The 15,471-nt window shown below is 38.2% G+C and overlaps 1 protein-coding gene across 2 annotated transcripts in view; it reads left to right on the top strand.

Annotated features, from left to right (window-relative positions):
* Positions 1-15,471, top strand: part of LOC122081227 (myosin-2-like) — a 58,811-nt gene that overhangs the window by 28,185 nt on the left and 15,155 nt on the right. For both annotated transcript variants that reach the window (XM_042648262.1, XM_042648254.1), the window contains exons 16-22: positions 406-564; positions 1,717-1,893; positions 4,231-4,436; positions 4,528-4,663; positions 9,003-9,132; positions 9,403-9,549; positions 9,689-9,804. In XM_042648262.1, the coding sequence (XP_042504196.1) occupies positions 406-564; positions 1,717-1,893; positions 4,231-4,436; positions 4,528-4,663; positions 9,003-9,132; positions 9,403-9,549; positions 9,689-9,804 (1,071 nt within the window). The remainder of the gene's footprint in view (positions 1-405; positions 565-1,716; positions 1,894-4,230; positions 4,437-4,527; positions 4,664-9,002; positions 9,133-9,402; positions 9,550-9,688; positions 9,805-15,471) is intronic.

Below are 15,471 nucleotides of genomic sequence, written 5' to 3'. Positions count from 1 at the left end.
CTCATATGTACTGCCATGCAGCAACCTGGAAAAGTTCTGCAGCTATATGCTTGAACTGTGTCCTAAAAGCCAGATTGGTCAAATGGTTCTGTCCAGGCTTTTGAAAACCGGGGGTCAATAGCCAAACAAAATCTAAACCATGTGGTGTTTGTGTGGGTTTTAGAAACAGCTCATTATTTATAGAAGATATTCTCTCGTATATGATTTCTAATCAACTAGTGAAAGTACATAGAAATATTAATTTTGCTCAGTTACAGGCTTCACCATTTCTTTTGGGTACCCATGATAATTATGTTGCTTTTGAAAGCACCTGTTTCTGTAGTATCATTGGTTCTGATTAGTGCATAATCAGTGGCTTGCTTATTTTTAATGTACTAATTATCTTGACCACAATGTGTTGTGCAGAAACCATTGGGCTTACTCTCTTTATTGGATGAGGAGTCAACTTTCCCCAAAGCTTCTGATTTGACCCTTGCCAATAAGCTTAAGCAGCATTTAGATGGTAACCCTTGTTTTAAAGGGCAAAGAGGTGGGGCTTTCAGTGTTCGCCATTATGCTGGGGAGGTCAGTCATAAGTCATGCTAACAGCTTAGAGGTTCTCAAACTTGGGCCTTTTGGATATGCAGGGGCTCGATATGTAGAAATCAGACTCTGACAAAGTCAACCTAGTGATTTAGGATGAGTTTGGTATCAGGTCTGATTTCTAGAGTGCTTTTTTTTAAACCATCTTGTTGACTCTTGCACTGATTTTGACAGCATAGGAATTTCGTTTGCAAATGATCTTAAAACAATTATGGTTCTTGGGAATAAGAAATGAAATCAAAGAATTGTTTTGAAGATGCAAATTTGTGGCAAATATATTTCTGGGGACCTTCTCGAGAAATTCAGAGAGACCCTCAGAATCACTTTTTAGAAGATGTACAAGTACAACTGTAGTTCGAAATTTTGTGGAAAGACCGAATTGCAACATTTTATATCGCACAAAATCACCAGAGACTTGATAGGTTTACAAGGTTTCGGTTGAAATTTTGACAAAATGACAGAAAAGGTTAAAATTTCGCTTGAAATGGTCAAAATTGTGTAACACTTTCCATTTTTATTGTTTCTTCATTTTCTTCATTCCTCTTGTATATTTTAATTGAATGTTTTATGCCATAGGACTACTTATGTGTAGAATCTATAAGGAGAAAAAAGGGGGGGGGGGATCCATAGCTGCATAGATTTTTGTGGTAGTCAATTACTCCCTTTTCAAATTCCTACCTTCCATATGTTTATTTGGCCTTAATATTAGTCAATTCCACCTATTTGTTTTTTTTTTTTCCTTTTAATTTTTACCTCTCACAGTATCCCCTAATTGGTTTCAAATTCTCATGTTTACCCTGTCACTTGCACACCCTGAGATTTCATGCTACTCTCATTTGATCCACAACCATTCACTGAAAACTGAGTCAAGAGGGAAAAATTGATGGAATAGGAAATTCACATGAAGAAAAAGCTAGACCGAAAAAGATACTCATTATCTTTAAAAATTGGGATGTGGGGGGGGGGGGGGGGTCGGTAGTGCAGAGTTTAGCTAATGTGTGTCATCTGTGACTTTCTGATCTTCACAATTACAATTTGGGTCCCTTATGAGTTTGAGAACCTCCTGAATCAGCTACCTAGTGGTGCAGTTTATGAGCTTGCCCTTTCATCTTCTGACATTGGATGTTTTATCAGGTTCTGTATGATACAAGTGGCTTCTTGGAGAAGAATAGAGATCCCCTACACTCTGATTCCATTCGACTTCTTTCATCATGTAGTGGTAAACTACCTCAGTTATTTGCTTCCAAGTTTCTTAATCAATCACATAAGCCATCTGATTCGAAAAGGCAAAGCGTCGGGACAAAGTTTAAGGTAAATATACATTCATAGACTTTCTTGATCTGGAGAATTATGTGCCACTGCAAAATATTTAATGTTGGGGATCATGAATATGTATATCAGCGCACTTTTTTTCTTCCCGCTTTGGTAATGAATTTATTATGCACCAAAAAAAAAAAAAAAAATCAGCACTATGGATGAAATCATGAAGGAGGCTTATTACTTCTAGGAAGGCCATTTATTGGGTGGAACTGAGTACTCTGTTGTGAGGAAATGAAAACTACATGGTTTTCAATCTGAATTTCAGTGAAGTGCATGTGGGCAGTGTTTGGATAAATATTTGTTATATGTTGTAAGCAAATTAGCACATTTGACATGTACCTGCAAAACTCTTTTAGGAACCATATGTGGTTCTTACAATAAATTCAAACACTTGCTGAAGGCATGTTTAACTTGAATAAGGTCTACCTGATGCATATTAGTAATAGATTTGCTGAACTAACATAATTATAATGATTGCAGCTACTGTGCACAAATCCATGCGTCAATTTTCGTACAAATTTTCTTGAACATAAGCTAGCCATAAAGAAAGAAAAGAAAAAAGATATTCATGCATAAAACTTGACAAGTGCTTGCAATACTCTTAGCGTACTTATGGTTAGAGGTGAGGAGTAAAAGTGAAATAAAATGAACAATTTGTTTTTTTTTTTCTCTTCCATTTTACTTACAAGTTCCAATCAAACACCTCTTTGATAAGTTCTATTTTTTTCTTCGAACATTTCATTTTACTTCACTTCACTTCACTTGAAGAATGGAATTTTTATTGATTCCACTTCTAACTTCCTGCATCACTTTTTTATCAGATGGGCCTTAGGAAATCTAAAACACATGGTGGAGGCAAATTTAATTAGATGTAAGGCAAGAACAACATAGTTGTAATTACATTTATAATGCATTAACCTGATTTACTGTTAGCAAGATTTAACCATCAATGATTAACACTACTCTAACTGGCAAGAAATTCATTGTACCAATTCCTACACGCTTTTATTGTGGAGTGTGCTCCTTTCTGCCCCCCTCCCTAAATAAATAAATAAATAAATAAATTGCAGTATTAGCAAGGGAAAGAAGAGAGAACGAACTCTGGTTAGCCCAGGAGACAAATAATAATGGTAGCAGCATGAGAAATATTGGCAAAGAGCTTTCAGTTTCCTACTCATTCCATTGATAGGTTGAAATCTAATTCAGGTTGATTTCATTTTGGAAGCATGTTGATACTTGATACTGCCTTTCTTGTGACCTCTTCCAACTTGGGGCAGGGATGTGCCACCAAAACAGATATCCATGTGCCCAAGGTTAAAGCTTATGGGAAACCGTGGGCAGCACATTGGCTTTGTCCACTTTCATATTATTGAAATCCCTACATTAGATGTTCATCTGGTGGTGACTGTAAACTTTTGTTTCTAGATCTTCAGGACATAGTTTCATAGGAGTCCTTGAGAGCAGTTAAAGTTAACGAGTGTTATTTACAATGTTATAATAAAGTTAAATGTGTACCTTAATCACCTTTTTATGGCCTGATCTTTAGAAGTTGAAATTGTCCTTTTGGCTTGATTCTGCTGACAAGCAGCCAGTGGCTTTCTTTGGTTGTTAGAAAGTTCACTTCAATTGATATGGTAAGTAGGTAGTTATTTTGAAGTTGGAAATTTGGTAAGTAGTTAGTTATTTTGAAGTTGGAAAGTAAATTTCCAAGGTCCATAAATATATTGGGTCAATCAAAGAATGTGATTAATTTAGTTGTCTCTATTAAGAATTTTCCTATTTGTACAACTTGTAAATGGCCTCGAGATCTAGTTTTTAGGTTTCTGAAACACTTGATTGGATTTCTTGTTTCTTCTTTCTTTCTTACCCATTCTCTTGCTTAAACCTAATTTAGGATAGACAGGGTTTGTTTCAAATTCTTGCAATTATTATTATGTAATATGTTTTTGTTGAAAAGCAATTTAGCAATACGTGTTGCACAAAACAGCTTGCAACCTCTTAAATCCAAAGAAGAATAATACTTATGACCTTGTGCTTTTTACTTTGTACTATGTGCCCTTGCATGTTTGAGAGATGTTGGTGGTTTTACTGGGATTCTTTTGGGTTAAAAGGTGGTTTTCTTGGATTGATCTGCTTAGTAGAGCAGTAATCATGGCCAGGAATCTTATGCAGGCATCCTTCTTTAGAAGGTTCAAAGATGTCAATTAGTTTTTATCTTGCATCTACCCTTTTTGGCAATTTTCTCTTCTGTTCTGGTGCAATGTTGAAAATGGTTGGCATAGACACATCATGTTATGCAAATCCTAAATATTCTCTTAATGCTTGTAGGATCAACTATTCAAATTGATGCAGCGGTTAGAGAGCACCACGCCTCACTTTATTCGTTGCATAAAACCAAACAGTAAGCAACTTCCTGGTTTGTATGAACAAGATCTTGTCTTACAGCAGCTCAGATGCTGTGGAGTCCTGGAGGTTGTCAGGATATCAAGATCCGGGTACCCAACACGAATGACACACCAAAAGTTTGCGAAAAGGTAGTGATAAAATCCCTAGTATAATTTTCTTTCTCATCCTGTCTAAACAAACACTGAGTGCTGTCTTGATGCATACCTCATTTCTTTTCAGATACGGGGTTCTTCTTTCAGAGAATGATATATCCCAGGATCCATTAAGTATATCAGTTGCCATTCTTCAGCAATTTAATGTCCCTCCAGAAATGTATCAAGTTGGTTATACAAAATTATTCTTCAGAACAGGGCAGGTGTGCATTTTCACTTCACATTCCTGGCAGGATAGTTCAATTATTTTCTATTTTGTTTCTTATATAGCAGTTAGAAGTTGTAAACTCCTTCTAAAAGTCACTTTTAGAATCATTGATGCTGTGAATCTTTTCTTTTTTCCCTGTGAGCCTTTTGGGAATATCTTAGAAAAATCCTCTATTCTTCATCATTTTCTTGAAAGGCAGCGATCTCAGTCACTAGATCAACTATTTCTTCATTAAATTGTAAATGCCAACTCTGAGGGATTTTTTGTGATGATTTTTCCTTTTATGAGGATAAAGAGATCAGTTTCCTTGTAAGAAGCTATATTACTTAGATGCTTCTTACTATGAGGCAAAAATTTATGGTACCTCACTAAAGTGCAAATGCTATAAGCCTATATCTGAGTTATAACCTTGACCATTACAGTTGAGATAAGCTAGAAGCCCGTTCTCTTAGAAAAAGTAAAGCATTTGAGCAGTTTTTGAAGCATTCATCATCAACAACCATGATATCACGACAACCATAACCTTATCCCAACTTGATGGGATCGGCTACATGGATCCGATAGGGTCTAAGATCATGATATCAACTACCATGATATCATGGTTTAAAATTTTGGTATTTGATCGTGCAACCTGGTTGAGTCAACACCGAATCGGCAAAGCCAAACCCTATCCAGGGATCCAACACCAGTTCCCAGAAAATGGTGGACCAATTCTGTTTACTTGCCATTTCTGCCATGTTTTTGTAGGATTGGCCAAACTTGTTTGAGTCAACTTGGGATTGGGATGTCAGAGTCTGATATGATCCTGGATCCTAAAGTTTAAACCCGTGCATTAAATATCCCATGCCCACTGGGTTCCTGATTATAAGCTTGATCACTTGGTGACAGGTGGATTCTTGGATGTAGATCAGTTTCTAACACATTCAAATTGGGATAGCAAAAAATTGACAAGGTAGGTTCTGGATTGGACATTGATCTGGGGTCTATGATGTTTACCAAGATCAACTTAAAACCAGGATTTCAGAAATGGTCCTATTTCAGAGATTGACTCGGTTTTGATATTCTCTATCTGGATGATCTAGTTTGTGTAGATTAGATCATTAGAACATCTGTAAACTTTTGTTATAGTAGTGTAACTTTCTGATCCAGGCAGGGATGCAAAAGAAGAGAACTAAGAAGGAAAATCAAGAGATGCTACCGTAGTTGTGAATTGAGTCAAGAAATATAGCTACGCCCACTCAACCCTAGATTATTTCTTTTTTTGGTAACCATGGTGGACCTTGTGGATGGGTTAGTCACCGAATTTGGCAGGCTATGTTCCTTGACCATGTCATTCCTCCATGTGGACCCTACTAATTGGTAGTGCCAGTTACTGATTGGCCTGGTTCCTACTACTGGGTAATCAAATTGCACCCTAATCAGCAAGGGATTTAATGTCCCAATGGTTTTATTGATCAACTTGTTGAAGCAAGTGTTCCCCCACCCCTTCACCGCCTAATGCCATAACCACCTTATGCCCTCAGCTTCTCTGGTGCCCCTGCCGCCGACAACCTCCAACACACCGCTGAAAATCCCCTACCTCCCCCTGACTCTCTTCAGACTTGCCCCACCCTTACTTCATATTCTTCCTCCTCCCCCCTCTCTCTTGAACCTTCGTTCCTTGACCTTGGAACCTGGAGCTCTGTTGTCACCACACCCTCCCCTCCTGTAGCCTCCTCCTCCTCCACTTCCACATCCGCTGAACATACCCTATATTTCCACCCACGGGCTATCCTCAACTCCGCTCTCGTAGGCCTCTGTCTGCCTGGTCTTCTCGATTCCGAGATTTGAAATGGAAGAACTGCGTTGTTGGCTCCTTTTTGGGCAGCAGACCACCCTTTTCGTTTCGTTTTGGTGTTTCTGTGGGTTTAGAAACACCGAAATACCTAAATTTAGGTGAGATTTCGCCGAGATGGTGTATTTTTTGTTTTGTTTTGGTTGACTGTTTCGGTGGTCAAACGGCCATATTTTGACTTGAAACTTGGTGGGTAGCTTATTTTAAGGTTAATAAACATGCTTAGAGCATAAAAATGCAAAAATATTAGAATATGACATTGTTTTAGAGTTGCACCTTTGTTTGGCAGCAACCGTCAAACTGTTCTGAAAATTTTACCAACCTGTATTTATGTACTATTTAAAAAAAATGGTTTTGGAGAAAGAACTTTACCTTTCTTAAGCTTTAAATGTGTAGATCTTCTTGTAGGAGTCTAATGGAAGTTAAAATGTGTGATGATGTGGCTAATTAGAGACTTATTGGAGTGTTTTTCCTTTAAAATATGCAAATGGAGCCGAAACCACTGAGACAGGCGAGACAGAGTTGAAATTTTGGCGAGATACCGAAATGATACCGAAATTTTGACTCTTTCTCAATGCAATGTTGTATTTGTAAGGCATGGAATGTATCATTTCGGCAACATACCGAAACAATACCGAAATTTTGACCGAAATATGGTAACATTGATTCGTGCCTTATTTTGTTTCGACAAAAAAAAAAAAAAAATCGAAATACCAAAATTGTGATGAGATTTCGAACTATGGCCCATATGATGGTGCACGCCACTACCCCTATGCATGCCACTCTCATCCATACTGCCCACAGGATGAGTGAACTAAGTCTCTCTTATCAAGCAGGCTAGCTCTGGCTTTCGCTTCGACTCGTGCTTCATGGTACCTCTCACACAATCCTCTCCATGTCTATCACCCCCATCACCACGACCACCACCACCATCAGATGGGAACGGTGTCCAAGTGTGGTCACTAGAATGCAACCAGTCAATCTCCTCATCATCATTTCCACCAGGCTAAGACTTGAAAGGTTGGGTTGCTTGTGAATGAACACGGCCTTCTCGAGGGACCATAAACTTGTCAATATCATCACTTATCTGACTAGCTATCTTGGGGACAGGCCAATTACCAAGTGTTTATCTTCTTCTTTTTTGTGAAAAGTGATTCCTCTAACTTTGAATCTTGCACAAATCTTCCAGCAACATAGAAAATTTTTGCTTCAACTACGTTCCTCTACTGCCCAAGGACTGGTTTCAAACTTGTACGCAATGATTTGGCCAAGGTTCGGAATTTCATTTTGTTTCATTTTGGTGGGTTCAGAAACTGAAATTTCGTTTCATTTCAATAAAATTTTGGCCGAAATGGTGTATTTTTTTTTCCGGTTGACTGTTTCGGTGGTCAAACGGCCATATTTTGTCCTGGGTAACTTATTTTAAGGTTAATAAACATGCTTAGAACATAAAAATGCAAAAATATTAGGACATGACATTGTTTTAGAGTTGCATCTTTGTTTGGTAGAAACCGTCGAACTGTTATGAAAATTTTAGCTAGTTTTGGAGAAAGAACTTTACCTTTCCTAAGTTTTGAATGTGTAGATCTTGTAGGAGTCTAATGGAAGTCAAAATGTGTGATGATGTGGCTAATTAGAGGCTTGTTGGAGTGTTTTTCCTTCAAAATATTCAAATGGAACCGAAACCAGCGAGACAGGTGAGATAGAGTCAAAATTTTGATCGAAATATCGAAATTTCGAACGAGATATGGTATTTATAACATATGGAATGTACCGAGACAGGCGAGATACCGAAATGATACCAAAATTTTGGCTGAAATACCAAAATTTTGTACAAATGTTATTTCGGGCCTTATTTCGTTTCGGCAAAAAAAAAAACACTGAAATTTCGCGATTTCGAACCATGGATTTGGCCAAGAAAGAACGAAAACCATTTTCCAGGGGGTGGTGGAAAAACTAGGTGAAAGTCACGAAATTTCAATCCATTTCATACGAACCATGGAATTTGAACAGTTTCGACCGAGATATTGGCGAAACTGTTTAAAAGACCGAAATTTCGGTCGAAATATTGCAATCTTTAGGTATCGCAGGCTTTTTGTTTTGTCAGCCTGTCACAAACTATATACCATGGTGATCTTGCAGTTGACATTGGTTGATTCGCGGTTGACCTTTAGTCACTCTGACTGCACAGATTCAACTCCACCTCTTACCCGCTGCCTACCTCAACCCTGATGCAAGTAGGAGTGGTCCATGGTAGCCTAGAGGTTGCTTAATTTTATAATTTCACATTCTTTCTCTGGAAACAGATGTTCTAGAATGAGAAAGAATTTCCAGCTTTTAGGTATGCAGTAATGGTATCGATGCTCAATATTTTTGTTTTATCACTGGTTGACCTTAGCATGTGTATATAACTATATTTGAAGATTTTGTTTCTTTCTGTTTCAAATTGTTATATCTTTCTAGCGTGGCTCTAATTTTCGTATATGTTGGTGATTTGTAGATTGGTGCACTGGAAGATAAAAGAAAGCAAAAATTAGGAGCGATTCTTGGTATCCAAAAATGTTTCCGTGGTCACCTAACACGTCATTATTTCCATGATCTCAGGAGAGGAATAACTACACTGCAATCATGTAATGCACACTTAGCCTTTCTAGTTTTAATGGTTCCATCTAAAAACATTCATTTGGTGGTTCTGTGATCACATTGGTTTCATATCATCTTCCCTTTGCATGGCCTTGAATCTATTAGATACAGACTGGGTATCCATTGTTATTGTAGACTTATGTTGATTTTTGTCCTTACAAAGGAACCATGCATAGGCTTCATCTTTACCACCTCTTTTTGGATACTCTCTTTTTGGATACACAATTTTGTTCTAATTGAACAAAAATCCCATGCAGTTATCAGGGGTGAAAACGCAAGAAAGCAGTACCAACTTTTGACAAAGAAGCAAATAGCTGTTGTTCTCATACAGAAGCATATGAAACAGAAATTGGCTCGGAGAACACTTCATGATCGGCAGAATGCAGTCATATGTCTGCAAACTGGTATAATAATTGTTGCTGTCATTTGTCTGACTTTGTGTCTGTTCAATCTCATATTTTGTGCACTTTTATCTACTATTTTTCTTTCTCTCTCTCTTTCTTGGGGATTATAGTTCTCATTCACCGTATTTGTTTCCTGCAGTAATCCGTGGTTGGTTGGCTAGACGGTGTTTTAATGAGATGCTGAATACAAAAATGGAAAAGCTAGACAGCACTAGTGCTGAGAGTAAGCCAGACTGGAAAATTTCAGAAATGAAGGTAATCATAAAATGAATTACACAAATAAAGTTACAGTTGTCTTATACCTAACTGTTTATGTCAGCACTGCAATGAGTGGGCCTGCCATTCCTGTCTCTTATTTGAAAATCAAGTAATTTATTCAGATAATTGTTCTGGTATTCTCCCCTTGTTTTATGGTAGGTGAGTAGGTCACATCTTGATACCAACAAGTAGAATTTATAAACTCCAATAGTGCAAAAGACGAATCAGTGTGATGAACCTGAGTAGAAGCAATAGAAGAGGATGCACTGTCGAGTAAGTAGAGGCCGCCAGTCACTTTACGATTGCCAATCATTGCCCTCCTCCCCAAGTCCTAAAAAAGATACAATGGGAAGGAAAGAAAGTAACTTTATATTTTAAGTCCCTAAGTAATGCTACTAATGGATAAAGGTAGTAGAGGAATTAGGAACATGGAACATGGAACATGGAACATTGATGAGAAGGGTAACAAGTGAGAACATTGTATAGTACCCTTTCCTAAAACTAAGGAGAGGGAAATATTAGCAATCCTTATTTTATCGTTACCTGAAGACAAAGAATACGAAGAAAAATGACCTGGAGAACCAGTAATATGATCTATTGCACCGGAGCGTAGTTGTCATGGCATCAAGCTGAACCAAGGCGTTGGAGGGCTCGTAAGTGTTTAGGCGGCTAGTCGCCCGCCTTAAGTTGAACAAGGCGATTACGTGTTATTTTTTATTTTCCCTCTTTTCTAATATTATTTAGCATGCTACATATACCATGTATTATAGAAAAATAAATATTAAGTCACATCAAGTCATCAAAAATCAACATTAAGCCACATTAAATAATCAAAAATCAAAATGAAGTCGCATTAAGTCATCAAGAAACTTAATGCGGATACTATGATGGATTTTAGGCCTATCTCCCTTTGCAACCTCTTATATAAGTTCATTGCCAAGACCCTCACTAACAAAATCAAGCAAGTGGTTGACTCCTTGGTTAGTGAAAATCAATTGGCCTTTATTCCAGGAAGGAGCATAGGGGACAATATTATTCTTTGTCATGAAATTGTCAGAGGATTTGAGAGGAAATCGCACTCTCGAGCTGCTCTTATGAAAATTGACATCCACAAAGCCTTTGACTCTCTCAGATGGGATTTCATTACCTCGGTCCTCAATAGTATGGGATTCCCTCCAAATTTTTCCAATTGGATCCACCACTACATAGCCTCCCCTCAGTTCTCGGTTCTGGTTAATGGTAGTCTGGTGGGATATTTCTCCTCATCTGTGGGGATCAGACAGGGACGTCCCCTCTCCCCTTACATCTTCTGCTTAGCTATGGAAGTCCTCTCCAGGTGTCTGCAAAGGGCCACAGATTAGAATCTCATTGCTGCCATCCCCAAATATAAAGCTTTGAAGATCACCCACCTTGCTTTTGCTGATGATCTGATGATATTCTCCAAGGCAGACCCATCCTCCCTGCAGAACATCATGTTGTGTTTAAATCAGTTTTCTGATTTGTCTGGGCTGCGCATCAACCCGGCCAAATCCCTTCTATTCTTAGCTGGGATCTCTGATGTGGACAAAGCTTCTCTGCTTCACCTAATTGGTTTCACCTTGGGGAGGCTTCCGGTGAAGTATCTTGGTCTTCCTCTTATTCTGGCCAGGCTCACCGCTCACTACTATTCTCCTATGCTTGACCTCATCAGGAAGCGCCTCAACCTATGGAAAGGAAAGCTTTTGTCATTTGCTGGCAGGCTAGAGTTCATCAGATCTATGCTGTAGGCTTCATACATCTACTGGTCCGGTATTTATGCTCTCCCGGTATCTATTATCACCAAGTTGGAATCCATGTTTGCAACCTTCCTTCGGAAAGGAAGAGAAAGCTCTAGATTCCTTCGTCCCATTAGTTGGGCTGCTATTTGTCTCCCAAAATCTGAAGGAGGCTTAGGGTTGAGAAGGATCAAAGATGTCAATCTTGCAGGTATTATCAAGTTGGCTTGGAAAATTATTACTAAAAAGAAGAGTATATGGGTTGATTGGGTCTACTCAAGCCTCCTCAATTCGGATTTCTTTTGGACAATCAAAACTCTGGTTGATGCCTCTTGGGTTGGGAGAAAGATCATGGGTATCACTCTTTATGTCTCCAGTTATATCCTCCCAAATTAGAGATGGATCCAGCACTCTCCTGTGGCTAGACTCGTGGCATCCCAAAGGCATTCTCTTCCACTCTATTAGTGCCAGAAGCATATATAACTCGGGGTTTCCCAAGTTCGCTCTTGTATCTGATATCATTTCTTCGGGTAGCTGGTCCTCCCACCCCCCCGAGCCATTCCTTGCCCCAGCTTGATGACATTTGGGACTCCCTTCCTCCCATCCAGAGATCTCATAGGCATGAGCAAGGTACCATCCTTTGGCTGCCAGCTATCTCTAAGCTTTTCTCCTCCAAGGCTGCTTAGGAGTTTGTCAGAACTCATGTGCCAGTCTCTCCTTGGCACAGACTTATATGGTTCCCTCACCACATCCCCGACCAAAACTTCACAGCTTAGAGAGCTTTCACCAGCTCCTTGCCCACGAACTCTATGCTCATTCTCAGAGGCATCCAAGTAGACCCTATGTGCATTCTTTGTGGAAACGAGCGGGAAGATATTGACCACCTCTTCTTTGCCTGCCCAGTCTCCAACTTCATATGGAAGGGTGTCCTCTCAAATGCTGACCAACAAATAAAAGAATCCTCCCCTTCCATAGGGAATGGATCTGGATGGATATGACTTTCCAAGGGAAATCAATGTGACCTTGTGGGAAAACTTACCTTCTGCGCCACCATCTATCAAATTTGGATGGAAAGAAACCACAGGAAATGGACCTCCAATTCTCGTTCCTTGGATAATATTTGGAACTCCATCTCCTTTGATATCAAGGGAAAGATCTCTCGGATCTCTTCTCAATGTAACCCCTCCCCAAGGAATTGTCATATTGTAAACTCCTAGGAGCTTTCTAGCTCCATCATTAGGAATGCCCCTCATCTATGAGTCTGTAATCTCCTCATCCCCCCCCCCTTTCTAGGGGTTGTAAGCTTTTCTCTCTTGGCAATGAATTTATTTATTCACCCAAAAAAAAGTCATCAAAAAACAACATTTAGATAAATGTTCTTGTTCTATAATAAGTTTGAATTTATATAAGACATTTTGTATTAGGTAGAGCACAAAACCAGCTTCCCAACAAGTCTAAGATCACTTAAATTTGAGTTTTAACGATAAAGTCATATTCCAATCAAACTTGTTTTAAAGCGCGTGAATGTTGTTAAAATTGCCTAAATGAAAATAATATTATGGATATCAAAACAAAAAATTATTTTACAGGACTTTTGGTGTTTAACAATGTTTTACCATGATAAGATTTACGAAATTTTCAGAACTAAGAAAGACCCTAGCATTTGAAAGTTGAAAATTGCCCATCAACAAAAAATTCAGTTTTTGGGTCTTGAACTAGGGGGTTAACTTTTTATCGTTTTAGAATTTGATTTTAAACTATTTTATTGGATTCAAATAGGGGTTATTTGCTTCTTTATGAATAATATTTTTTTTTAGATGAATACATAAATTTATACCCGAAGAGAAAAGAAAATACAAGGGAATAGGGGGGAAGCGAAGACTTAAGCCAACAAGGAAAGCCAACCCACGGGGAAACATAGCAAAAAGCTACAAAAATAACAAAGAGAGCATCAACCATCAAGGAGCCAAGAGAAGAGGACCAACAGCCATTGCCACAACAAGGGGGGAGAACGAATGGGGGGGATCAAGTGGTAGGGGAGGGGGCAGGCATAAGGTTCCAAGGGAAATTATGTGAGCATTTCTAGAGGAAAGGGGAATTGGCTGGCAGCGAATCGAAGGAGGGATTGGATTTTTGAGGTAACATCAAGGTAGATGGCTTTCCAAATCCTATCCGGGGAGCGAGAGTTGAAAGACCATTGTTTGAGATTTTAAAATGTAGCCGCAAGCGTACGGATTAGTGTAGCTACGGGTCGAACACAGGGAGAGCTGCCATTTTATTTTTTTTGCTTCTTTTAATAATGCAAAAGTGAACCGATTGTGATCTAATTCTAATTACCGTCCTAAGCATATGTATCTAAAATAATGTCCTAACCATTCTTCATCTAATAATTTAAACACGCAAGCCACGCAATTAAAATTAAATAAATAAATAGCTGAAAATAAACACCCCATGCAATTAAAAAGCAATGAAGGAAAAAAAATGCTGGAATAAAAATAAAGTAAAAGAAAGGGGATAAAGCTAGAGAGAGACTCACAAGTAAGTTTCTCTACTTAGCCCGAGGGATGCATCATAATATGAGCTCCCTACTTGACCAGAGAGCCACTCTTACAAGGGTTATTATACTTGGCTTTAGGGAAAGGGAGACAATTAAAATAAAAACAATAAAATGATGGTTCTATGGCTAGGAGGTGCAAAGCCAACACATACACTAGTCATAAACCTTGGGGGAAATGGATAGCAATATGTAACGATTGAAATTAAAATCTTAAATTAAGAAAAAAGGGTAATCGGAAGAGGGAATGAGAGGGGGAAGAGAAGACTACTGAAGGAGCCTACTTACTTAAACTGAAAACTTGATCGATTTGAGATACTATCAGTACTAAAAACCAGATCTGGAATAAACCAAATCTGAAATTTCTAGTACTAGAGAAAATAAATCTGAAGAAAAAAATTGAACTTGAAAGACATGCTTCATTGCTTATTCTTGTCACCTAAAACTAAGCCTAGAACTAGAACTTGAAAATTACAACTTTAGTTGTTTAAACAATAAAAATAAAAGACTGAATAAAAAACAAAAGTGTTTGCATTAATTGAATAAAAAGAACTTACAAAAGTGTTTAAAGCATAAACCTATAACTAGAGCTAGAGAAAGAGAAAACTAGAGAAAGAGACAGAGCAACTAAGAAAAAACCCTAGAAGAAGAATGAAGTGCCTCCTCCCCATGGTTTTAAGTATCTACGAAACCGATACGATACCCTTCGATACGTATCTTAAATTTGGTCGATCGATACGATACACATCGATACGATACATGAAATTTTTAAAATCCTTTCATATCGATATATATCCTACAATACATACCGGTATGCATCAATACACCACCAATACACATTGATACGATACGATATGTCTCGATATGACTATGAAAATTATAAAATTGAGGTAAAATATACGTTTCGGTATGTATTGGTACGTATCGGTGAGTATCGGTATGTATCGATCGGTACGTATCGGTATATATTGGCACGTATCGGTGAGTATCGATATATATATCGGTACGTATCGGTGAGTATCGATACGTATCGGTGAGTATCGATATATTTATATCGGTACGTATCGGTGAGTATCGATACGTATCGGTGAGTATCGATCATATAATGGCCAAGATAGGTAATTTTTCAGAAAACACACGATTTTTTGAAGGGTTTTTGTTCCAAAGTTGCTGTCAGCCATATTTCTCTCTAACTAAAGTGGAAATCAAGGTTGAGAACAAGGATTTTACATTTATGGGACAACTACAAACCTTGAATTCTTAGTACGATACCCTCAATTTAGTGTTTATGCATAATACATGTTATCAATAGCTTTTTTTAGCAAATTCTTTATGCAAAAGTGTTTAAAATAATGT

Source organism: Macadamia integrifolia, chromosome 1 (assembly GCF_013358625.1).
Source record: "Macadamia integrifolia cultivar HAES 741 chromosome 1, SCU_Mint_v3, whole genome shotgun sequence".
Classification (NCBI taxonomy): Eukaryota; Viridiplantae; Streptophyta; class Magnoliopsida; order Proteales; family Proteaceae; genus Macadamia; species Macadamia integrifolia.
This window is presented reverse-complemented; position numbering and strand designations above follow the sequence as displayed.